General features: G+C 37.5%; 1 protein-coding gene across 1 annotated transcript in view; it reads left to right on the forward strand.

Annotated features, from left to right (window-relative positions):
- Positions 1–26,164, forward strand: part of SLC26A7 (solute carrier family 26 member 7) — a 306,162-nt gene that overhangs the window by 105,301 nt on the left and 174,697 nt on the right. Inside the window, exon 3 of the mRNA XM_051970834.1 lies at positions 3,635–3,940. Within this exon, the coding sequence (XP_051826794.1) occupies positions 3,748–3,940 (193 nt within the window). The 5' untranslated portion in view covers positions 3,635–3,747. The remainder of the gene's footprint in view (positions 1–3,634; positions 3,941–26,164) is intronic.

Raw genomic sequence — 26,164 nt, forward strand, 5'->3', positions numbered from 1 at the left:
GTGTATACATTTAAGAATGGTGTTGTGAATTGAATGGTGGTTGCACTTGGAGTCAAAAAGACTCCAATTCTCCAAGGCTATATCAGTTATAGATAATTTACCAATATGTAGATAAAATTATGGTCAATATCTCTTCCCCTTTTCCCTTCCATCTCCCTCCCTCCCCTCCTCTCCAGAAAATGCTTCAACAACAATAACAACAACAGTTTGAAAGGAATAAGTATTATGTGTGATTTATCTCTTCCATGGAGTGGAGTAGAGAGTTTGAAGAGAGAAGGTGAAAGTCTAAGGTTTCCTTCATTTTGAAGGCCATGGGAGCACTAAGATTTCATACCTTTGAAAGTTGTTCTATGAGATTTTTAGTAGGTCTTTAAGTACTTACATGGGAATTTAGGATTCAAAGCCATTGACTACTGGAAGTTTTAGAATCAACTTTGGGAGAAAAAGCATGGCATAGTGGGATAAGCACTGACTATAAAGTGGATCGGATTTCAGAGTCCACGTTGGTTACTAACTGTATAATCTTAGCAAAGTAATTTCAGTTTCTTCATCTGTGAAATGAATAAGATTGCATTAAATGATTCCCATTTTCCTTCCAACTCTAAAATGATGTTTTTGGAAAGTAATTCTTAGTATTATATGTGATAATATGTGAGAAAACTTAGAAGGAGGAAAGGCTGGAGACAGAGAAGTTGTTTAGGAGACTTTTTCAGTGGTCCAGGTGGTCTGGGCCTGTAACAGGAGAGGGGATGAAAAGGAAAGGATGAATTACAGAAGCATGATGGAGAAGAAACAGCAAGATTTGGTAATGAATTGGATTTAGTAAGCAAAGGGAGAAAAACAATGGTGATGTTACCATTGTGAATCTCAGTAAAACTAAGAAAAGACTGGTGTCTTTGACAACAAAATGGAGTTTGCAAACTCGGGTAGTTGCAAGGAATGAGCAGTGGGAAGAGAAAATTTTAATGGAATCCAGTTTTTTTTTTTAATATGTTGTCTGAAAATCAAATTGGGGCTTCCCTCCATTTGGTATATGGATGAGAGTGAAAGACATGGAACTGGAGAGTGAATTGACATGGCTACTGAAAGTTATGTAAAAGCTTATCTAGTTTTCTTGAACTTTATGAGTCTGTCCAATGCCCCGGGAATCTCATGTGGATGAATAGACTTTTTCATACAGTTTTTGGCATTCCTATTTATGAATCTGAAGTAGCTCTTCCATGAATCAAGTTTGTATTGTGAGGTTTTGGCATTTTGGGATCCTAACAGAACATGTAAGTATAGGAACCAAGCAAAACATTGAGCTGAAAAAAAAAAGAGTAAGAAAAAAAATTAATTTATTATTTGGATGCTTGAGAAAGGTTCATCTAGTACAGCATTTCTTCACTTGGGACTTAAAAATATTTTTATAATTATATTTCAATATTATTGGTTTACTTTATAATCTTATAATTTAACAATATTATTTTGAGAAAGCATTAATAGTCTTCAATAGATTGCCAAAAGAATCCATGACATAAGAAAAGTTAAGAACCTCTGATTGAAATCATTGAAATATTTTTTGCCAGAAGGCTCAAAGGACATAGAATTATTTTTTTTTTTGTAATTATGAAAATGCACCTTTAATTCTCAAATGTGGTACTTGTATGTTAGTTGAATTCTCATAGGTAACAAACACTACATGCTCATTCACTCATTCAACAAGCATGTATTAATTCTCTGTCATATGCTAGGCTCTGAGGTTACAGAGTTTACATTCTATTGTCTGTAATCAGAATGGGTTCTCCAAAATGGTTTAAGTTGAGCATATCAAATTTTCTGTTGATAGATTTCACCTTAATTTTCAATATCTATCATGGAATTATAGACTCATGCATCATAGAATGCCAGATTTGATGCAGAAAACCCTTTTGCAACATTCATGTAAGGTGATCACCTTACATGGGCAGATTACAAATTCATGACCTAGGTTTGTATTTTTTGAGAGTGGGGTGGGAGTGGAGAGGATGTAGAACAAGGATTTTAAATGATTACAAAATAGAATTAATAATGATTGTTATTTTTGAAAGAAAGAAACGAAATGTTAAATGAGGCTATATCTCTTTCAAACTAGTGAGGTTGAGGCAGCTTTGTGGTTGACACAGTGATGATTATAGCATATCAGGTGGTTTCACTTAGACAGGAGTACATAAGAAACACTGCAAGCCAAAGTCTCTAAAGAAAGTGATAATTATAGGAATCAAATAGTTTGGACAGTTGAAATTTTGGAAGGCAGCAAAGCAAATTCTGACCTGTATACAAAAATATCAGTTGCATATATGTGAGGTACTGATAGGGTGTGAGGCAGAAGCAGGTATTATAAAGTGGAAATCAGTGAGGTCATCCTTGGAAAGCAGAGAAAGTAGCTATTCACCTTAATTTAAAAACAAATGGGAAAAAGGTACAGCAGGGGACCGGAGAAGTATTGGAGGGATCCAAGAGTTTTGTTATTCTAAAGACTTCCAGAAATCAGCTTTGTATTCTCTGGACGAAAGGGCATTAAAAGGGGCCTCAGTGAACTATATCGTAGTATTCTCTTTCTTGGCTGTTAGAGTTTTATTTAATAAACTGTTTCTTTGGTATAATTCCAATCACACAGCTCATAAATGCCGGCTTTCTTTCTTTAAAAAAAGAAAAAAAAATGACGATCTCTCGGAACGACTATAAAATGTAAAAACAAAGGGGATATGTATTTAATGAAACTATAAAAACAGAATAGACACCAAAAACCTTTGGGGGACACTTTACACAATGATTTGTATCATGCTGTCATTCCTCAATAAACACCAGTCAAATAGAATGTGTGTGAGAAGTAAATGATGAAGAGAAACAATCAGAAAAAACCCAAAGAACAATTTCAGTGAGGAACCTTAGCCACAAATAATTCCACCCATTGTCATGCCTGTTTTGTTAGATTGTGACATGAAGTTTTAGTTTATTTATAAGAATTGGAAATTCTCTTACCCAAACTGTTCAGCCAGCTACCTGAACATTTCTCTATGAATGAAAATTTCATTTCATAGGGAATGAAATGATGAGAAACATTTAAGAGATTTCTGTAGCTTGCTTTAACACGGGAAGAATCTCCAATGTTTAATAGTCTGCAAACAAAGTATCAGATCGTTCTCAAAGGGAGGCTATGTCCTGTGAGTTAATTTTGCACTCCAGAACCTCTAGCAGCTTATGCATAGCTTGGAGGGAGAGATTGTACTAGCCGAGAGCTTCCTGGTTGTATTAGCATAGCCCAGCCCACTTCCAACACACGCCCAGCACTACCTCATTAACCATTGGGATTGGAGCCAAAAGCATAAGGCACTACAGTGAATATAAGGGAGAAATTACTGGATAGAGAGCCTTAGACTAACTTAAGGCTAGACCTAATACTTCTAAAAGAACAGAAACATGTTACATTAACAGGGGCCATTTCTAAATTTCCTTCAGATGAGGATGCAAGGCTTAAATGCATATTTGGAGTTAAATTAATTAGCCACCCCAAAACCAACCAGAACTCAGCTCCAGATATTTAAGTGCTTCTCTTAATCTTTCTCTCTCTCTTTCTTTCCTTCTTGTTTTTTTTTTTTCCCCCTCCCTCTAGCTTTGACATTGTTAAACACTAAAAAAAACTGGAGGCTGGCACTGAAGGGAGGTGTGCTTGAAACGACTTTCCTTTCCTGAAGAAGAAGCTTTTGGGAGGAGGGGACCTGGAAAATGACAGGAGTGAAGAGAAAAAAGAATAATGTGGTATGGAGGAAGATAAATTCCTTCCACTGTGCAGACTTTAAACAGTGGTGCCTAAGGCGGCTGCCAATTCTGGAATGGGCACCAGGCTACAACCTGAAGGAAAATTTGATTCCGGATACAGTGTCGGGGATAATGCTGGCAGTCCAGCAGGTGACACAAGGTAAAGTAACCTTATTTGATTTTTTTCCCATCTTCAGTAAACCAGCATTCCCTATTATCTCCTGGGTATTGTGAAAAGACCAACTATTAAAAATGTAATTTAAATAATACAATTAGGAAGTAAGAAGTGAACATTTAATTTGTTTTGGGGAACTGAGCACCTTGGTAATAATTTGACTGTTATTTCAGTACATTAAACTTAATTTTTATTTTTTTCATTTTTGAATCTAAGTTTTAATAACTTTTGAAGATATATATATATATATATAAAATGTGCATATATGTGTAGTAGTTAGAATTTGTGTCAATGAACTGTTTATAAATATTAAAAAAAGAAAACAGTAAGTTAGTGACTATTAGTGTTAGAATTTAAGCTTACAGATAAGATTATCTCATCCCATTAAGTGAAGCTGTAAACACTTCCTGCCTTGAGACGTTATTTGCAAACATTATTAGTAGCACCCAATTACCTGTTGCAGCCCTGAGATTTGCTGTGAGCAAGCAGCAGGGCTTTCAGCACATAAAGGAGGCTCACTGCCAAGATTATTATTTGCAAAGAGAATCCCGTGTGTCTCCAGAGTTTGAGTTTCATTGTGTATATTGATTTAATTCTGTATCACATTACCTAAGTCATCCATTTCTCAAAGAGTAATTTAAACCAAGGGAGCAGTCTTGTTCTATTCACTATTTGGCTTTATCCAGGTAGCACTCAAGGTGAGATGAAATGAATATTTTTAAGGCATCTAAAAGGACTATGGTTATTGACTAGCTCAGGTAACAGGGTGCTGCTAACTGTAGAGAAACTGGGAAATCTATAGGCTTCCTTTTTGAAAACTCATAAAGAGTTGTTTTTCTGACTCGGATTGTGTATGTCTGCAGTTCTTTATAGTTTCACAGACTTGCTAGTCCTAACTATTATTCGTACTGGTAAATTATAAGCACTCCTTTAATTGAATTATTCTGTAGCTGGAACCAACTGGTTTGTGTAAGTATTTGTGTTTTTAGAGTAATTAGGAACATCTGCACTGGCATGCTTCAACTCTAAGAACCGTAATACTGTCGTGCTCTAGAGAATCTTTTTTTTTTTTTTTTTTTTTCTTTTGGACCGGCTAGTCCTATAACATAATTTTAATTACCATTGAGTTAATAGTGATCTTATATAGTGACTTATTTTTAGAATGGACAAAAAAAATAAATTCTATGTTATGTATACTAATATGAAGTGCTAATAAGAGCAGTCCATAGGTTTAGTTAAACTGTCCTTCAAAAGCAATCAAGCCCAACCAATCATGGTATGGTGGAAAGAATACTCATAAATCCCATGTCTCACATTTTCTGTTTTTGTGTTTTTGATTGAATCCCTTAATCTCTCTAGGTTTTAATTTTGTTCACTGTAAAATGAATGGGTTAGATAGATTGCTTCTAAGATTCCTTCTAAATCTGTGATCCTGATTGGTTTTCTATTTTGAAAACAGAGGTGATCAAGTTTAAACAAAGTCTTCCTTTACTAAATGATTCACCCCTTTTATTTATGTCATTCTGCTTTAATTTGATGGGAAGGAGGGGAGTTTGTGTTTTTTTAAGATATAGTCTAATTCGGTGAAAAGATCAACACTCACACCTACACCAAGGAGCATTCTTATGTTCTTCTCAGGTTATTAATGGCATAGAATTGGATTCTCATTTTTTTTGGTTAATTTTGAGAAAAGAACTCAGCAAAAGAGCCAAATCAAGAAAAAAAGGCCCAGCCAAAAGAAAGAAAGAAAGAAGGAAAGAAAGTATCTCAGTTGAAACAGTCCCCAGTTCTCATCTGAGAGAATATCTGAAGTCATTGGGGTATGGGAAGATTATGATTAGTGGAAGGGGAAGACCAAATGAGGAATGGTAAAACATACTCAAAGATTTTTTGCTATTTCAGTTAGTAAGGAGATCATTCATTCTTTCAAAAAGTTCACAGCAATTTATTCCATTTTGGGGAATGCCTTCTTAAAACTTCTTTAAACAAAATTAACTCAATAAGTATTTATTAAGAGCTTACTATATACTAGACTCTGCTAAGCATTGAGAAAATGAATAAATGTGAAAAGTCACTCTTCCTGCCCTCAAAAAGCTTGCATTTTAATAGTAAAAGGGAGCTGAAGAGAGGTTTGGGGAGAAGTATGAGGGTACTGGGTCAGGAAAGAATGATAGAGAACATCTGTGGTAGAGATAGTTTGATGATGATATAGTTGGAGTGAATGATAGAATGACAGGACTGAAGGTATTCACCAGAGTTAGGGGAAAGTCTCCTAGGGCCACTTCAAAAATTTCACAAAAGAGAAAGATTCTGAAAAAAGCACCCTGAGTAGGAATTTGCTATTGGTGACACAAAGCATTGTAGAACACATAAAAATGTAAATAATCCAATATGAAGAAACTTCTAATGGGAAAAAGCGATGGGGAAGAAAGTGAGACACTTTAGTGGGGAAGTGTTTAATAATAGATCAGAAGGTCTTCAATTCAAATTTAACCATTTTCATCTCCTTAAAGAACAAAACCAAAAGCAGCCTGTTTTAGAAAGAAGTTAATATTTGGAGTCAAGGCACTAGAAATCAAGACTTGGCTCTAATCCAAATTCTCTGATTCTCATTTTCCTCCTCTGTAAATTGAGAGGGTTAGATTCGATGACCTCTGAGATCTCTTCTAAATCTAAATGTCCATTTATGGTTTTGTGAGAATGATAGCCCTATTCTGAAGCTAAACTCTGAATTTGATTTCAAACATCATTGCCAATAGGACGTGGCTTTCTAAGATGTAAAGTGGCTGAAATCAGAACTACTAGCTTCTCTTTCCCCCAAGTCTTTTCCCTTTCCCCCCCAACCCCCACCCTTTACTTTCCAATCTTTTTCTTTTCTTCCTTGACTAAATGCCAGTTAAATTTGAAAAGAAGCCTTGCTCTTTCTGACCTGTAGTTAGGAGACAAAAACAACATTATATAGATCTTTAAAACTCGAGAAATGACAGCTAATGAGGGACAGTTGTCTGTGCTTCTTTGTCAAGTCATAAAATTTGTCTTCTTTCAAACTTCTTTGCATTCAGTCTTTTCCAGGCATTACAGCTGCAGTCGTAAGAATTAAAGACAAAGTGACGAGGGAAAAAAAAAGAAAAGTCCAGCAGGGAATAATGCAAGCAAAGAGCCCAGATCTCATGAGCTTCTCATTAAGTGAATCAAATATTGGCAATCAATGCCTGTTCTATTTTCTCAGGAAAGTAGAATGAAAAAAAAATGAGGGTTGGGAGATGGGGTGGGAATTCTAACTATGACAATGGATAAAAAGTCATCCTTCTACTCACTGTTTTTCATGCATCACTAAAGTCCTCCTCCTCCAAAGCTTCATTGTGGTGTGGAGGTGACCCTACATTCTTGAGGCCATGCCAGTGGGCTGCAAGCTCTGGTAGTTCCTAACAAGCTTGAAAAATTTCCAGTATCTGCGTGGTAATGGATTGTGCATCTGTCAATGGAGGCCCAGCCTTGTTAAGTAAAGAGAAGTTCCTCACCAGAACATTGGTCCCCAGGTGATGATTTTTTCTGGCCATGACTATACATAATAGATTAGAAGGGTTGCTATTTGCATCAGTGGAGAGAGTATTCATATCATAGAAATCATAAATCATTTAATCAAAAAAAATTCTTAGCAACTTAGTAATTATGTGATATAAAAGCTCTTTTCTCATCTTTTCTATAGGAATACAATTAAAATTGATTACATATCTATATATCTAAATCTATACAGAGAAAAGTGTAGCAGGGGCAGGACATTAAATCTTCCCCGGAATCTTCCAACTATAAATTTCTTAGTGTTTTTCCAAAATTCACCAAAAAGTTCTATTTTTATGATCCTTTGAAAACTTTCCTGTTTTACATTCTAAGGAGAAACCATGTTTCAAAAGAGGCCATGAAAAAGAAATTCTAGCTGTGTTTAAGTACTCCTCAAATACTGTTTTTTTTTAACATATTTTATGCTTTGAGAATTTGAGAGAATTTTCCTGTCATAGAATCAAATGACAATTGCCACCATTTATTGATACCCTGATGAAAAGAGCTGTTTTTCTACACCTTAGCCTATCAATCCTGCTTTAAGCCAGCTAGCAGTAATAGATCTTACCACAGCATGTGTCCATATAACAGAATAGACAGGCAGAGAATAGGTTTGACTCCACTAGATCACATGACTAACAACTTCATCGACCAATCAATCAAACAATCAACAAACACTTATTAAAAGCTAGTAACTGTTTTAGGCACTGGATATAAAAAGATGGAAACAAGAAAGAAGGGAAGAAAAGTAAAAAGAATGAAGAAAGAAAGAAAAATATTAAAGAAACCAATACTTCTTAAAGGGCTTACAGCTTATTAGTGGAGAAAGAGTAAATACAAAATAAATATAATATAGAGAATATACAAAATTAGGCCATCTTAAAAAAAATAAGCCCCACAGCTTTCCTATCAAATTAAAACAGATAATAATGTGATACAAAGTAGTTAGGGAGGGAGAGCACTAGTGACTGGGGAGAATCTTAGAAAAGGCCCCAAATAGCAGATGCTTGAGCTTTATCTTCATGGAGGTGAAAATTTCTGTGAGTCAGAGGAGAGGAAGGAATGTATTCTGGACATGATGGATGACCAATGTAAATTCACAGAAGTGGGAAATGGAAACTATATGTGAAGAACACAGTGAAGGTCAATTTATCTAGATTGTAGAATGTAAGAGGGTGAGTAATTAAAAATGAGGCCCCTATCATAGATTAATTCTAGGTTGTTGAAGATCTTTAAGAATCATTCAGTGTCTCATATTTAAACTAGAGACAATAGGGAGCCCCGGAAATTTGTTGAGTAGGGAAGTAACATTGTTTGAACTGTTCTTTAAAAAATGACTAATCAAAACTAATACATGCCTAGCTAAGTTTAGATTGCTTTTAACTACTCGATTTCTGTCTCTTCCACAATTTCCATTATCTACCCAATCAGAGACCTCATATAGAAACAATTTCTGTCCCTCACTTGTATTTATGATGAACCATTTTGTATTATAGTTATCAGTGCATGGGGCCAGATGTGTCTTATTTTGTACTATGTAAATCTTTATATTTCTTCCTGTTCTTAACTTTGCTCAAAACATTTCGATATTTCAAGGATTTGTAATTATATCAATGTGGGAACCTCTTTTCTTGACACAGATCCCAACTTATTTATCATTTAATACTGTAGATAGTCTTCTAGAATAGCTTTGGTTGAACAATTCAATAGCATTGTAAGGTTTATGAAGTGTTTTACAAATATAATCTCATTTGATCCTCATGCCCACCCTGGGAGACAGGTATAATATTATTCCCAGTTTATAGAGTAGGAAGCCAAAACAGGTTAAACAACTTTCCCAGGGTTTCATAGTTTGTAAATGTATGATTTGGGATTTGAGACTTCCTGACTCCAGGCCTAGTATTCTATCTAATGTGCTATCTAACTGCCTGTTGATATCAAAGTAACCAATGTCTCCATGTATTGCTTCCCTGTTGGCTTCTAGAATGGGTGACTCCTTGGGGAATCTGATGCTTTGAGGCAAATCCAAAAACTCCACAAATATCTTTAGAAGAAACCAGAAAAACTTGACTCAAAGGAGCTTAGAGGAATCTAGGAGGAAGTCTGTTTTATGGTAAAAAGCCAAAATATTGTTTTCTGCAGTTGCTAGCACATAGTAGATACTTTACCATGCTTGTTCCTTTCTTCCTTCTGAAGTCTTGACTTTAAGCTACTGTGGCAGTTCTTTGAAGTCTCATCCCAGATCTAGGGTGAGTTTCTTTGAGGAAAAGAGGCAGAATGGTGGTGAGTCTCTGAAAAGGCATAAAGAATTTATCAGTGTTGCTTCCAAAACTTTTGGTTACACTGGAGCTTCACTATATCCCTCTCCTGTTCCCCTCTACCCCACAATACATTTCAGGCATTTGCCTAATCTATCTTTCCAGACTGCTTTAATCTCACTCCACTCTTGTACTCTACATTCAAACTGAACTTCTATACTACCCATATATAGTATTTTGTCACATAGTATGTTGTTAGCACTGTCTTTGCAGTTTTCCATTTTTACAGCAATCATCTTTATTGCCATCTCTTGAATTTTCCTAGCTCTTTTTGAAGCTAGATCAAGATCAAGAGCACCCTTCCAAATGCAGATCAAGTCTCATTTGAGATTTTTTAAAATACGTGTGTGTGTATGTGTGTGTTTCATAAAATCCTATTCTATTGCTAATTGGGATGCGAACAAAATTTTGGTTCTCAAAAGTTCTCTCAGAGCTTTTTTTCTGTCCTTCTGTTCCTCCCCCACTTCCCTCCTTCCCTCTTTCCCTTCCCTTCTTCCCTCCCTCTTCTTCTCCATCTCCCTCTCCCCATCTTTATCTCCCTCTCTTTCCATCTCTATCTTCCCCTCTCTCCATCTTTATCTCTCTCTCCTCCCTCTTTGTCCCCCTCTCTTTTTCTCTCTCTGTCTGTCTCTTTAACTGTGTCTATCTCTGTGTCTATCTCTGTCTGTTTCTGTCTCTCTCTGTCTTTCTGTCTCCCTCTCTCTCTGTTTGTCTGTATCTGTCTGTCTGTTTCTTTTGGTGAGGCAATTGGGATTGAGTGACTTGCCCAGAATCATTAATAAGTATCAAGTGTTGGAAGCAGATTTGAACTTTGCCTTTAAGTTTGATAACTGTACCTATAATATCTGGAAAAGATTGAATACAAAGAAGTTTGAAAGAAGACATATTTTGTGACTTGATGAAGTAGAGAAAACCATCCCTCCTTCTCAAGTTTGGGAAAATTCTATATAGTGCTCTATTCACTAGCTGCCCCAAGATAAACACTTCCAAGTTATATCATGATAAATAGGTTTTCAATATATTCCTGGCATAGGACTGACTGTAATTTTATGATATATGGTCCTACATTCAGAGAGAGGACTGTGGGAACTGAATGTGGTTTACAACATAGCATTTTCACTCTTTTTATTGTTGTTTGCTTGAATTTTTTTTCTAATTTTTTTCTGGTTTGATTTGATTTTTTTTTGTGCAGCAAGATTTGGATTTAACATATATTTCTATCATGTTTAATTTATATACATATATTGGTTACTTACCATCTGATGGAGGGGATAGGGGAAGGAGGGGAAAATTGGAACACAAGATTTTGCAGGGGTGAATGTTGAAGAATTATCCTTGCATGTGTTTTGAAAAATAAAAAGCTTTGATAAAGAAAAAATAAATATGAGATCTTTGGTCAGCAACCAATAAGTGGGCAAATCACTGGTAGAACCAAATCATTTGAATTCTACCTTTAAATGAATCTAGAAGAAGGAAGGAATTTGCAGCTAAGTGGAAGGAAGAGTCAGTCATGAGTACTCTTTGGAGAAACAAACAAACAAAAAAAGAGTTCATGGAGCTGATTTTCTTGAATGATCAAAGGTAAATTATTATCTAACTGCCTGTTGATGTCAAAGTAACCAGTGTCTCCATGTATTGCTTCCCTGTTGGCTTCTAGAATGGGTGACTCCTTGGGGAATCTGATGCTTTGAGGCAAATCCAGAAACTCCACAAATATCTTTAGAAGAAACCAGAAAAACTTGACTCAAAGGAGCTTAGAGGAATCTAGGAGGAAGTCTGTTTTATGGTAAAAAGCCAAAATATTGTTTTCTGAGCAAAAATTATCTCATGGGACATTTGATCATTTCCTCTTGCAGTGCTCATGATAAGTATTTGCAAAAAAAAATCATGTAAATAGTTGTAACTTATAACATTAATTGCAGAATTTAAAGAGGATGAGAAACTCTACAAAGAGCTAGAGAGGACCCTTCAAATTAAATCAGCATACACATTGTTATCTGGTAACATCAGAGCAAAGACAGGAGAATGATATGAAATAGATCAGAAAACATGAATCAGGAGGAAAAAAAAGTTACAATGAATACTTATGATTTTATCTCATTGATAATTAGAGAAAAAAAATTATCAGGCACTTGATATGCCTCACATTGAATGACATCACAAAAAATTGATTATAACAGACCAAAAAAACACTCTTTTTAACATGGGAGTTATTTCTGAATCATTTGTTTGTGTAGTCATGCCACAGATTTGTTAATGATAAGAATTAATATACAGGTAGAACAAAGAATAAAAATGAGAAAAAAAAGATATAGCACATAATTAAAATAACCCAATTCTGAACTACAAAGAATTTATCATGGAAAATGGGTAATAGATAATAAAACATGATTCCTATGATGATTGCAATATTTTTATGTGTTCTTCTAGATGATGGAAATCAACAAGTATCTCAGTCAGCAAATATATGACTTAGTTGCCAGGTAGAAAGAGGGATAGCTAGAAGCAGTACTGTTATAAAATATAAACTCATTTATAAAATTTTATAAAGGATAATGAATTATTGTCACCTCTTAGAGCAGAGAGTATCAGTTACAAAAATCAATTTAAAGAAAACAGAATCAGCTTTCAGCTATTAGGTAGCACCGGAATATAGGTCCTAGAATCAGGAAAGCCTGAATTCAAATATGACCTCTTGACACATACTAGCTGCATGATCCTGAGAAAGCTACTTAACCTCTGTCTGCTTCAGTTTCCTTATTATAAAATGGTGATAACAATAGCATTTAGGAACAGAGCAAGGCAGAGGATCTCTTCTCACTCAAATCTAATTCATGTGCAAGTCAAGACAACACACTTAGGATGCCATTGGTTCTTTTTGAGAATGAAGTACAAATAACACAAATATCCAAAACAGGCCTTCATAAAATGTTGGAATCCTTACTAACTGCTAAGTAATTAGAGTTGATCTAATCTTACAAGAAGATGTTTTGGGCAGAACCTGAAACAAGGTACTAAGTAGAACTAATTAATACAAGGCTTGTGTTCACACCTTTACTCATTGGAGTTCAATGAGTTCACACCTCCCTTGAAGCTTTGGGCCAGAGAGCACTATGGGAGAAAACCCATAATCCCTCTCTCTGGAAGGAGCATAAATAGGCCAATGGGCCAGTCGAAGAAGTTCTTCAGAGCAAGAAGCTACAAGTTGAGATTTCTCCGGGAATGACATGAAGAATGGAGCTGGCTGGAGGCTGAAGAAAGCAGAGGCAGAGGCTGAAAGACCAGACCTTTGGATTTGGTGACATTTGGAGAGAGCTCTTGGAACCAAGCAGAGAGATAGGCCTCTAAGCTAACTGGGCTATATTGGAGATAATAAAAGATCTGAACTTTCATCACCTGGCTGCGTTTTGAGAAGAAAAAGCTCACCACATTTTGGCGCCCAATGTGGGGCTAACAGACCCCCCCCCCCCCCTCAGTGGATTTCAGTGGAAAAGCTACGATCCTGATCCAGTGGAAAAGCCTCTGATCCTGATCCAGTGGAAAAGTCTTCTTGACCCAAAAATTAGAGTGAGTACAACAAAGAAATTTTGTTAAAAGAGTTAAAGTAGAATTTCAGCTAAGATGGGACAGATATTTAGAAAACAGCCTGTTTCTGTTCAAGGAAAATGTTTAGAGAGCATTGTCAAAGTTATGGAAAGCCAAGGTTTAATTATAAGTTTACAGCAAATCACTGAACTTTTACAAACTGTAAAGGACATATGTCCTTGTTTCTCTCTTGATAAGGAATTAGATCTAAATGAATGGAAATTGGTTGGAGAGGATCTTCGTCAATTCTATGATAAAAATGGGCCTAACTCAATAATTAATACATATAATGTAATACAATTAGCTATAAGAAGTTATTTAAGTGATAGAATGATGAAAAGGAAAGTACAGGAGGAAGAATTGCCAACTTTACTAGGTGAAAAGGAGGACGAATCAGATGAGAATGGAGTTAATTACAATTATGAGTATGATACTTCACAGCAGGAGGAATTAGGTGATTCCACATCTCATGACCCTCCCCCCACAATTAACCCTTCATGGGTGGAACAAGGGGGAGGGAGAGAGACAGAACCACAGTCAGCTTTTCCTGTAAAGCAGAATTTGACAAGATTAGAAAAAGCATTAATTAAAGCAAAAAATGAAGGAGAAGATATATCTGATTTTATAAATACATATCCTGTGATTGAAGAGCTCAACTCCTCAGGTCAAAAAGAGAGAAAATACACGCCTTTTAATTTGGGAAAAATTAAAGATTTGAAAAAGGGTTGCACTCTTTATGGAGCTACATCATCTTATGTGAAGATGTTACTGGATAATTTGTCTTATGAAATCTTAACCCCGAATGACTGGAAATCCATCACTAAAACATGTCTTGAACCGGGACAAAATTTATTGTGGCTTTCAGAGTTTCATGAATTATGTAGGATTCAAGCCCAACGCAATAGGCAAACAGGAGCTATTGTACAAGTTGCTTTTGACCAACTAGCTGGAGAAGGTCAGTATGCAGAGAGTTCAGAACAGATTTATTATCCCATAACAGTGTATGAGCAAATTTCTAAGGCTGCAATAAAAGCTTGGAATTCTCTCCCTGGACAGAAAGATGGAAATAATGCTTTCACAAAAATAGAGCAAGGTCCCAATGAACCTTTTGCAGATTTTGTGGGACGTTTACAAACAGCTGTAATAAGAACCATCGGAGATAATGCTGCCACAGAAATAATGACTAGACATTTGGCTAAGGAAAATGCCAATGAGGTTTGCAAGAGAATTATATGGGGGCTAAACAAAGATGCTCCTTTGGAGGAGATCATTAGACGCTGTGCCACAGTGGGCACAAATGCTTATTATACCCAAACTATGATGAACATGGAAAGACAAGGTCCTTCTTGGCAGAGGAATTCTAGAGAAACTCGTCGATGTTTTCATTGTGGAAAAGTTGGACATTTGAGAGCTCATTGTAAATATGGAGATAGAGTGAGAAGACGGGGTGAGAGAAAACCCAAAACCCCATGTCCAAAATGTAACCGAGGCTTTCACTGGGCCTCTAAATGTATATTGACCCAGAGGAATGAGAGGCAGGGCCCAGCTCTAAAGTATCAATTAAAGGACAGGTGGGGCATGATAGCAGCTGAGGTTACACCCAGAGAGACTTTAGAAATTCAGAACTCTGATGTCATCAACCAACAGAAAAGCAATCAGGATTACAGTTGGGAAGAATACAGGCCTTTTAAGACAACAAGACAATATCCAATGCAAACAACTCCAATGTAATTACCAGATGATGAGGAGAAATCCCAAATTTGGTAAATAGAAGGGAATTAGATTAACTGCTTGGGGAAGAGGATCTGCTTATATTTCCACAGATGGAGAAAGAATCAGATGGCTGATAATAAGACTGTCAAAAGAACTTTAAAATCTTCAGCTTTCAGTTCCTGAAAAATCAGCAAGAATCATTGGGTTCCCTGAGATGAAAAATTGTTGATGAGACCTTTTGCAGTACTTCAGAGCTTACAAGAATTATTAGATTCCTGACACATGAACTAATGGACAATGGATTGCTTATGGACTATTTCTAGGACTTATGGACATGTGTAAATCTTCAGGTTGATTCATGTTGTTACATTACTACTAGCCTATGTTATATTGCTATGTGCTTATGTAAATTATGTATAATGCCTCCCATATTAATGGATTTTTGTATATCATGTATATCTGTTACAAAGTTCTGGCCCATATTGATGGATTTATGTGTACCCCCTCAGAAACCCCCTATGTTTTAAAACAAAAGAAAGGGGGAGATGTTGGAATCCTTACTAACTGCTAAGTAATTAGAGTTGATCTAATCTTACAAGAAGATGTTTTGGGCAGAACCTGAAACAAGGTACTAAGTAGAACTAATTAATACAAGGCTTGTGGTCACACCTTTACTCATTGGAGTTCAATGAGTTCACACCTCCCTTGAAGCTTTGGGCCAGAGAGCACTATGGGAGAAAACCCATAATCCCTCTCTCTGGAAGGAGCATAAATAGGCCAATGGGCCAGTCAAAGAAGTTCTTCAGAGCAAGAAGCTACAAGTTGAGATTTTCACCAGAATGGCATGAAGAGTTGGAGCTGGCTGGAGGCTGAAGAAAGCAGAGGCAGAGGCTGAAAGACCAGACCTTTGGATTTGGTGACATTTGGAGAGAGCTCTTGGAACCAAGCAGAGAGATAGGCCTCTAAGCTAACTGGGCTATATTGGAGATAATAAAAAATCTGAACTTTCATCACCTGGCTGCGTTTTGAGAAGAAAAAGCTCACCACAATAAAAGCAGGCTCTTGCTTGAACTGTCCTAATAACTTTCTACATGGTTTCCCTAACTCTATTCTCACGTCAATCCAAACTATCCTTCATATAGCTACTAAAATAGTTTTCTTCTAATGCAGATCTGGTCTACTTGTGATTCTGCACCACTGACTCTCAGTCTCCCTTTCCTTGCCTTCTCGCCATACTCTTTGGAATTCATAGATTCACTTAAAACAAAACTTCACTTCTGTCTTCTACCTGAATTCTTTCCTGATCTAGAACATTTCCACCCTAAAGAACCTTATTTCCTGATCTAGGACATTTCCACCCTAAAGAACTTTATATTCATTTTTTGTCTTGTACATATACATATAAACACACATTCATACTTATACACACATGTATGTATGTTATGTATGATCAATTCTAGGAGGCTAGTATTCTTTTGATTTTGTATTACCAGCATTTAACATAATTCTGGCTTATAATAAGGGATTAATAAATGTGTATTGACTGGCTGAGTGATTGATTAGAAGTAGTATGAAGGCTGGATTGGAGGTGGGGGACTGAGTCAAAGTGGGATAATTCCAGTCATATGGTAATTACAGTATGTATTTGGGTGATAACAGTGAAACTAGACAATAATTGATGAATACAATACAGGGAGGTTGAAAAAAATCCACAAGATAATAATTGATTGAATATAAGAAAAAGAACATGTGGGAATTGATAGATTGCTGGAGTTTTCACGAAGGACTAGTACTTTTGGTATGAGGACTTGTCAAACTGTTCATCTACCTTTGATCTTCACCAATTTTACTCGTCTTACCTGCGGTTCCAACAAACTGTAACATATGCAGTGGCTGCTTCTTAATAAAACTGCCTCTGCAAAGGGGCTAGGCTAGATTGAAGACAATTGGTAGGCCTCAAATCAATGGTAGGGGAGGACTTCATATGCTCAAAACATATGAAGACTTCCCCTAGTCGAATGGGTGAATGAGAACGCTTTGTCCCAGTGGAGAATTCAAAGTTTGGTCAGACATTGAAGATTCCAGTATCATTCAACTGTTTCCTGGGCCTTCACCAATTATAATGACTTTTATTTTGCCATTGGACTTTGGTGGTTCAGAAGAGAGAGTGAGGATGACGACTTTGTGCAACTCTGCCTCATTTAGTTCCAATTCATGCAAGAGTCAAGATATCACCCCATTGATCTTTAAATCAGGATGATCAGGATTTAATTTCTTCCTTTGATACATACATGGCTGTATGTTATGGGGTAAATAATTCAATCTCTCTATATACAAGATAACTCTCCAAGTCTCTTAAGTTGCAGGGTAGTTGCTAATCTGGTAGAAGGAGTTTCCTCTCTAAGAGTTTCTAGTAGGAATAAAATCATAGACTGGTGAGAAAGAGACATAGAGAAAAACAGACAAAAATAAGAGAGAGACAGAAAGACAGAGAAATAACGATATAGAGAGACAAAGAAAGGGAAGTAGAGAGACGCTGTGAAAGGATGAGAAAGAAACAGAAACAGAGAGAGAAACAGAAACACCCATGCAGAGATATAAGTAAACAGAGATAGGGAGTAAGAGAAAGAGACAGAGAGAAAGAGATATAGGGAGACAAAGAAAGGGAAGTAGAAAGACATGATGGAAGAACGAGAGAGAAACAAACAGAAACGCAGAGTAACAAAAACACCCATGCAGAGATATAGAGACAGAGTGAGAGAAACAAAGAGAGAGAAGAGACAGAGACAGAGACGAACACTGAAAGAGACAGAGGCAGTGAGAGAGACAAACAAAGAGACAGAGAGGGAGGTTAAAGAGTCAAATATAACCATAAGTTTTCAAACGCGGGAGAAAAACCGGTATTACATTTCCCCCCCTCTCTTTATTACCATGAATCAACTATCATCTCATCCTGGAGAGCTAGTCCAACTTACTCATTTTATAGATGAGTAAGTTGAGATAAAGAAAAATGCAATATTTGTTCAAGGGTTCAAAAAGGAAGTCGACACAACTGGGATTTTTATAGGTAAAAACAGAATTTAACTGTAAATCCATTATTCTGATATGAAAGTAGATTTATGGTTTACTAATGTCTTAGTAATTTTTATTATAGTAGCACTAACTCTGATTGCAATTATTTTTGGAATCTTTCCCTCTTTGTAAGATGTTTTGAAAATTGATCCCCATTTGCCTTTAATAATGACACCTCCAGCTCATGTTTCTTCTTGTATTTGATGAATTCCCAACTTCATTTTCTTAGGTACCATAACCATAGCGAAATCCTTATATAACACACCAGCTACTAAAGTGTAGATATATGATGTAAATGTAAATGGTAATAGTTATTTATGAAAACACATTGCCAGAGAAATAATATTAGATCTGTTCCATTTTATGTCTATTTGTTTTCCTCTTCCTTTACCTACAAAAACTCTTAAGTGATTATCTGGTTTATCCAGTTCTCACACCAAATTCTCTGCAGGCTTATTTTCCTCTCAACTGCTTTTGGCTATTTTGTAAGGCAATTCTGTTTATAATCTTCTGTCTTTCTCTTCCCTAATGTTTTGCAAATGGTCCTGTTCTTTAAATGTTGCCCTTGGCTGCTATATTTCTCTACTTGGCAAAAAAAGCAAGTGGTTGTCCCGGTAAAGTCTCCTCATTGTGTTGACTGTTTTTAATCAGCTCAACTTCTCGATGAACAGTGACAGAATCATTGTCTTTACTTTTGTCTATTTCCCATTTTGGGAGTTTGCAGCTTGTTTAAGCAGGTAGCAATGTAGCTGCTGCAATTGTTTGCAGTGTCTTCTGATTTTTATCTTTTCTTAAACTTTCAAAAATGAATCAATGCCATATTAGTCATTGCTTTTGATCTTTATTCTTCCTATTGATTACCTAGCTGAATACAAACTGTTGATTCTGAAATGATTCCCATATGGGGAACCAAGGGTTTCCTTTTTGTTAAAATATAGTCATTGTCATTTTTGGGAAAAGGAGCATTATTTTCAGCTCTTGCTATATCTAACAGTTTGTTGTTTATTATAGAAAGCAATTCACTTTTAGATAAGACACATATCTTGCCTTTGAGTAATTTAATAATCTGGAAGGGGATTATAGTCCAGTAAATATTAAGAAAAATGCTCTTGATATATAAATTTGAGGCCTCTGATTAGTCTACCAATTTTTGTTCTTTTATTCCTGGAACCACATTTTCCCACATTGTTTCATCATCATCCATTTTACACCCCTTTACACTGAAATCATAGCTTATGATGTTACATATTTTTTTAATTTGAAAATTCTTGACAAAGTTTTTCAGGGAATTTCTCTATTTCACTCCCTTATAATCTATATTAGCACATAAGCAATATTTATTTTTAAATTTTATTTGATTATGTTCACAAATATTGCAAGATGATCTGAGTGAATGCCCCATTAAATTTTTTTTTGTTTTTGAAATTAATTTTTTTATTCACCTCTTAAAGGAAAACTTGGAGATCATAATACCATTTGGCTGTAACTTGTTGGTTATTAGACAAAGCCAGAGCATTCAGATTACCAACAATTAAGTTAATGTTTGCAGATGAAATAAGGACTCAGTGATTTTTAGCAATCTCTCTTCCCATTTTCCATTACTGAAGATGTGGAAGTGAAAGGGGGTGATATAAGAAAGTTTTATAAATACTTCATGGGACCTTTAAGTGCTGTGTTTAATTAAGAGTTCTATAATTTTAAGAGGCAAGCAGGGGAACTTGGAAAAGATTTTATGCACAATCACACGGGTAGAAAGGTTAAGTCATTTGGGAATGGTTTGAAGAGAAAATTCAGGGATGACAAATAATGATCTTCAAGTATATAAAAATTTCTTTATTATTCAGAAAATGGAAGAGTTCCCTTAGTCATCTGTAATCTCTCCAAGATACACATATATTGTGATGGTTTCATAAAAGAAGTAGGCACTTAAAAGATAGTTGCTTATCTAGAATGCTTTGGATCTAGTAATTCTTAAAACAAAGGAGTGGAACATGTCAACTTTGAAGAAATTTTTAACTCTGACAAACATTCATCCTTGTACACTTATGAATTGAGAAGAAATATGTCTAAATGGATAGAGAGTTGTCCTTGGATACTCAGATTCTAGTTCACTCTCTGAAGTTGGGCAAACTAATTAACCTCTCAGTGTCTCAGATAAATCTTTAAGACTAAGCTGCTGAGCAGGTGTCAATTTCATCAATGAGAACTCTCCATGTTGATGAAATAATAGGTTTGGTAAAAACAGCATCAATTAAAGCCACTTAACAATGACATTTCCATTCCTTATTGCCATTTTTCCTTCATTCTCACAATTCTTGTACCACTAGGCTAAAAGGACGTGATCATTTTCCTTACAAATATATTCAGTGTTTATAAGACATATATATAATAAAGGAGAAAATGGAGGCGACAGATAAACAATGTTAAATATTTCTACCTAAAAACTATCATTCTTTATAGACCTACTTTCGTTTGCAGTCCTACCTTAGGCACACAAACTGATGCTTATTTTCAGGACTAAGCTAAAGGACACTTAGTGGTCCATTGCCTTTTAGATCTCTGTGGTTAGCAACTGTGTTTAATGTGTTATGCATAAAATAATTTAAATTTCCCAAAAAAGCAGGAATGTACAAAATTGAAAACATCATTATTTTCTTTAATATGATATTATGTAGCAGAATAGTTTTATCTTTGAAAGGAGTTCCAACCTTGACTGAATCTGATCAAATAAACAATAATTCTTCAGTCTGGTTGATTGTCCCCATTAGAGATGCAAACCATTTTTTCCCATGGGTAACTATTTTGTAGTCTTCTTGTTGATGTTGATTGTTATTTTATACTTTGTGGAAGCTAGCCATGATGGGCAAGCTATTCTTCTCTACAAAAACTGGATTTGCCAGGAGAAATAAATTAATTCTTTCAAAAGGACAGGGAAATATTTATCAGTCTCATAGAAATAATTTACCACATTATAGTCTCCAAGTAATTTTTATCTTTGGGATATGAGTCCAAGAGAATAGTCTACTAATATTCTTTCTCTATTAATTTTATAAAGAATTAATAGCACTTTTCTAATTTAAAAAACAACAGTTATGAACATAATTGAATAACCATTTTTTCATTAAGTAGAACTAGGAAGCAAGAATCGATAACTTACCATGGAGGAGATATTGAAAAGGTCATGTGCTTGAGTTCCCAGTCCTGTAAAGTTCATATTGAAACATTCTGTGGCACCATGGAGAGAATATTGGACTTGATATCAGGAAGAACTGAGTTCAGATCTCATTGCTGATCCTTACTAACTGTGTGACCATTAATAATTTGTTTCAAGACCCTGAGCCTCAGTTTACCCATTTATAAAATGAGTATAATAAAATGGATTATATCCAATTTGTAGTTATAGTAAAGTTCAAGTGAGTTTGTATAGAAAGTACTTTTGCAAATTTTAAGTATTATATGATATGTATTATTATTTAGATTACAAATAAATCTTGCCTTTGAATAATAAGAGTTTATATATCATTTTATATATGTTATCTCTTACGATCCTCACAGCTCTATGAAGTAGGTGCTATTATTATCCTTAATTCATAGGTGAGAAAACTGAGGCTGAGAGGGATTAAGGAATTTGCTCATAATCACACATCTAATTAGTACCAGAGGCTGAATTTGAACTCAGATCTTCCTAACTTCAAGTCCCTCATGCTTACTACGTCCCACTTTACCTAGATGCCACAGAAACATTACCACTACCCCTAGTATACTTGGCATTTTGTAGCATTATTTTGCAAAATAGAAATTCTGAATTCTTGTTTTCCCCTCCTACATTCAAGACTGCAAAAATCTTCAAGGAATATGGAAAAGAAAATATCTTCAATAAGAGATATTTTTTTCCTAACTAATTTCTGGATCTTTGTGAAGCTCATGTATATATGATCTCCTCATATTTTAGCAAGATTTAGTCAGGTCTGTGTGTGGGGAAACCTGAGCATGTGACCAGCTGTATCCTTATTTACACTCACATATAAGTGTTTCATATTTTCTAAAAGATCCTTCTTGACATGAAGGATAATAACTGCACATTTATCACTTTGGGATTAAGTAGTACCTTCAGAATGTTCCAGTGAATCATTTCGTGTATTGCTATTTCTATATTGTGAATAAGAATGACTCTAGCAATGCAAACAGAAAGAGTAATGATTAAACTTGGCCCTGAAGGAGAGATATGAGAATGTTCCTCTCTCTCTCTTCTGTTCAGCATATATCTTCATTGATATATTCATTAGTTTTGCTTTGCTGAACTTTTTTTCTTTCTTTTTTGTTTAAGGACTGTCTCTTTAGATTGGAGAGGAGGAAATAAATATTAGAAAATGAAACTGATGTAAAACGAACAAACAAAAAGTAAATTTTTTCCTTTTAAAAGAATGACCCTAATATGAAGATTAGGAAGGGATGGGAGTTTTCTTGAAGTTCTAACTCCTTATAGATACTCTTATCAATGAGGATGAGCATTCTGCCAGTTCATTATTCAGAAGAGATCTGAAAATACCCCAAACCTTAAATGACATATTGTTAAACTTAAAGTGTGTGCCTGACAGGGGAGGGAGCAATTGGATGTCATTTTCTTCAGAAATGCCACTGGAAAGTCATTTACCTGACAACTAATGATGCCTTTTAAATAATATTCAGACTCCTTTGTTTGGCATTCTAAGATTTCTACATTCTGATGATATCCTGTTTTTTTCTAGCCTTTTTTCACAGACTATATACTATATTCTCTATGCTCCATCCAAATGAGAATAAGTATTGCCCCTTGAGGATTTACTTACTGTATATCTTTACCCCTTTGGCTATGTGCATCCCATCCTCTTTTCTTACATCTGTAATTATCTTTTTCATTAAGATTTTTATTTGTTGAAAACCTGTCTGCCCATTCTTCAGGTCCCCAAAGTTTTCTTTCTTTTTTCTTTCCTTTCCTTTCTTCACATAATAGTCAGAAAGATCTGAATTCAAATTCTGCCTCTGATGCTAATCAGATGTGTCTGTATTTTTCTTTCTTTTCTTTTCTTTTTTCTTTCTTTCTTCCCTTTTATCCTTCTTTCCTTCCTTCCTTCTTTCCTTCCTTCCTTCCTTCCTTCTTCTTCCTTCCTTCCCTCTTTCCTTCCTTCTTTCCTTCCTTCCTTCTTTCCTTCCTTCCTTCTCTCTTTCCTTCCTTCCTTCCCTCCTTCCTTCCTCCTTCCTTCCCTCTTTCCTTCCTTCCTTCCTTCCTTCCTTCCTTCCCTCCTTCCTTCCCTCCTTCCCTCCTCCTTCCTTCCTTCCCTCCTTCCTTCCTTCCTTCCTTCCTTCCTCCTTCCTTCCTTCCTTCCCTCCTTCCTTCCTTCTTCCTTCCCTCCTTCCTCCCTCCTTCCCTCCTTCCCTCCTTCCTTCCTTCCCTCCTTCCCTCCTTCCTTCCTCCTTCCCTCCTTCCTTCCCTCCTTCCCTCCTTCCTTCCCTCCTTCCTCCTTCCTTCCTCCTTCCCTCCTTCCTCCCTCCTTCCTCCTTCCTTCCTTCCTTCCCTCCCTCCTTCCTTCCTTCCCTCCCTCCCTCCCTCCTTCCTTCCTTCCTTCCTTCTCTCCTTCTCTCCTTCCTTCCTTCCTTCCTTCCTTCCTTCCTTCCTTCCTTCCTTCTTCCTTCCCTCTTTTCCTCCTTCCCTCCCTCCCTCCTTCCTTCCTTCCTTCCTCCCTCCTTCCTTCCTTCCTTCCTTCCCTCCCTCCTTCCTTCCTTCCTTCTTCCCTCCTTCCTTCCTTCCTTCCTTCCTTCCTTCCTTCCTTCCTTCCTTCTTCCTTCCCTCTTTTCCTCCTTCCCTCCCTCCTTCCTCCCTTTCTTCTTCTTTTCCTTCCTTCCTCCTTCCTTCCTTCTTCCCTCCTTCCTTCCTCCTTCCTTCCTTCCCTCCTTCTGTCCTTCCTTCCTTCTTCCTTCCTTCCCTCTTTCCTTCCTTCCTTCCCTCTTTCCTTCCTTCTTTCCTTCCTTCCTTCTTTCCTTCCTTCCTTCTCTCTTTCCTTCCTTCCTTCCCTCCTTCCTTCCCTCTTTCCTTCCTTCTTTCCTTCCTTCCTTCCTTCCTTCCTTCCTTCCCTCCTTCCTTCCCTCCTTCCCTCCCTCCTTCCTTCCTTCCCTCCTTCCTTCCTTCCCTCCTTCCTTCCTTCCCTCCTTCCTTCCTTCCTTCCCTCCTTCCTTCCTTCTCTCCTTCTCTCCTTCCTTCCCTCCTTCCCTCCTTCCCTCCTTCCTTCCTTCCCTCCTTCCCTCCTTCCTTCCCTCCTTCCCTCCTTCCTTCCCTCCTTCCCTCCTTCCTTCCCTCCTTCCTTCCTTCCCTCCCTCCTCCTTCCTTCCTTCCCTCTTTTCCTCCTTCCCTCCCTCCTCCTTCCTTCCTTCCTTCCCTCTTTTCCTCCTTCCCTCCCTCCTTCCTTCCTTCCTTCCTTCCTTCTCTCCTTCCTTCCCTCCTTCCTTCCCTCCTTCCCTCCTTCCTTCCCTCCTTCCCTCCTTCCTTCCCTCCTTCCCTCCTTCCTTCCTCCTTCCCTCCTTCCCTCCTTCCTTCCTTCCTTCCCTCCCTCCTTCCTTCCTCCTTCCTTCCTTCTTTCCTTCCTTCCTTCCTTCCTCTTTCCTTCCTTCCTTCTCTCTTTCCTTCCTTCCTTCCCTCTTTCCTTCCTTCTTCCCTCTTTTCCTCCTTCCTTCCTTCCTTCCTTCCCTACTTCCTTCCCTCCTTCCCTCCCTCCTTCCTTCCTTCCTTCCCTCCTTCTTCCTTCCTTCCTCCTTCCTTCCCTCCTTCCTTCCTTCCTTCCTCCTTCCCTCCTTCCCTCCTTCCTTCCCTCCTTCCTCCTTCCTTCCCTCCTTCCTTCCTTCCTTCCCTCCTTCCTTCCTTCCCTCCTTCCTCCTTCCTTCCCTCCTTCCTCCCTCCTTCCCTCCTTCCTTCCCTCCTTCCCTCCTTCCTTCTTCCCTCCTTCCCTCCTTCTTCCTTCCTCCTTCCCTCCTTCCCTCCTTCCTTCCTTCCTTCCCTCCCTCCTTCCTTCCTTCCTTCCCTCTTTTCCTCCTTCCCTCCTCCCTCCTTCCTTCCTTCCTTCCTTCCCTCTTTTCCTCCTTCCCTCCCTCCTTCCTTCCTTCCTTCCTTCCCTCCTCCTTCCTTCCTTCCTTCCTTCCCTCCCTCCTTCCTTCCTTCCTTCTTTCCTTCCTTCCTTCCCTCTTTCCTTCCTTCTTTCCTTCCTTCCTTCTTTCCTTCCTTCCTTCTCTCTTTCCTTCCTTCCTTCCCTCTTTCCTTCCCTCTTCCTTCCTTCCTTCTTCTTCCTTCCTTCCTTCCTTCCTTCCCTCCTTCCTTCCCTCCTTCCCTCCCTCCTTCCTTCCTTCCCTCCTTCCTTCTTCCCTCCTTCCTTCCTTCCTCCTTCCTTCCTTCCTTCCTCCTTCCTTCCTTCTCCTTCCTTCCTTCTCCTTCCTTCCTTCCCTCCTTCCCTCCTTCCTTCCTTCCTCCTTCCCTCCTTCCCTCCTTCCCTCCTTCCTTCCTCCTTCCCTCCTTCCTTCCCTCCTTCCCTCCTTCCTTCCCTCCTTCCCTCCTTCCTTCCCTCCTTCCCTCCTTCCTTCCTCCTTCCCTCCTCCTTCCTTCCTTCCTCCCTCCCTCCTTCTTCCTTCCTTCCTCCCTCCTTCCTTCCTTCCTTCCTTCCTTCCTTCTTCTTCCTTCCTTCCTTCTTCCTTCCCTCTTTTCCTCCTTCCCTCCCTCCCTCCTTCCTTCCTTCCTTCCTCCCTCCTTCCTTCCTTCCTTCCTTCCCTCCCTCCTTCCTTCCTTCCTTCCTCCCTCCTTCCTTCCTTCCTTCCTTCCTTCCTTCCTTCCTTCTTCCTTCCTTCCTTCCTTTTCCTCCTTCCTCCCTCCTTCCTCCCTTTCTTCTTCTTTTCCTTCTTTCCCTCCTTCCCTCTCTCTTTCCTTCTTCCTTCCCTCCTT

The sequence above is a fragment of the Antechinus flavipes genome, chromosome 1 (genome assembly GCF_016432865.1).
Source record: "Antechinus flavipes isolate AdamAnt ecotype Samford, QLD, Australia chromosome 1, AdamAnt_v2, whole genome shotgun sequence".
NCBI lineage: Eukaryota > Metazoa > Chordata > Mammalia > Dasyuromorphia > Dasyuridae > Antechinus > Antechinus flavipes.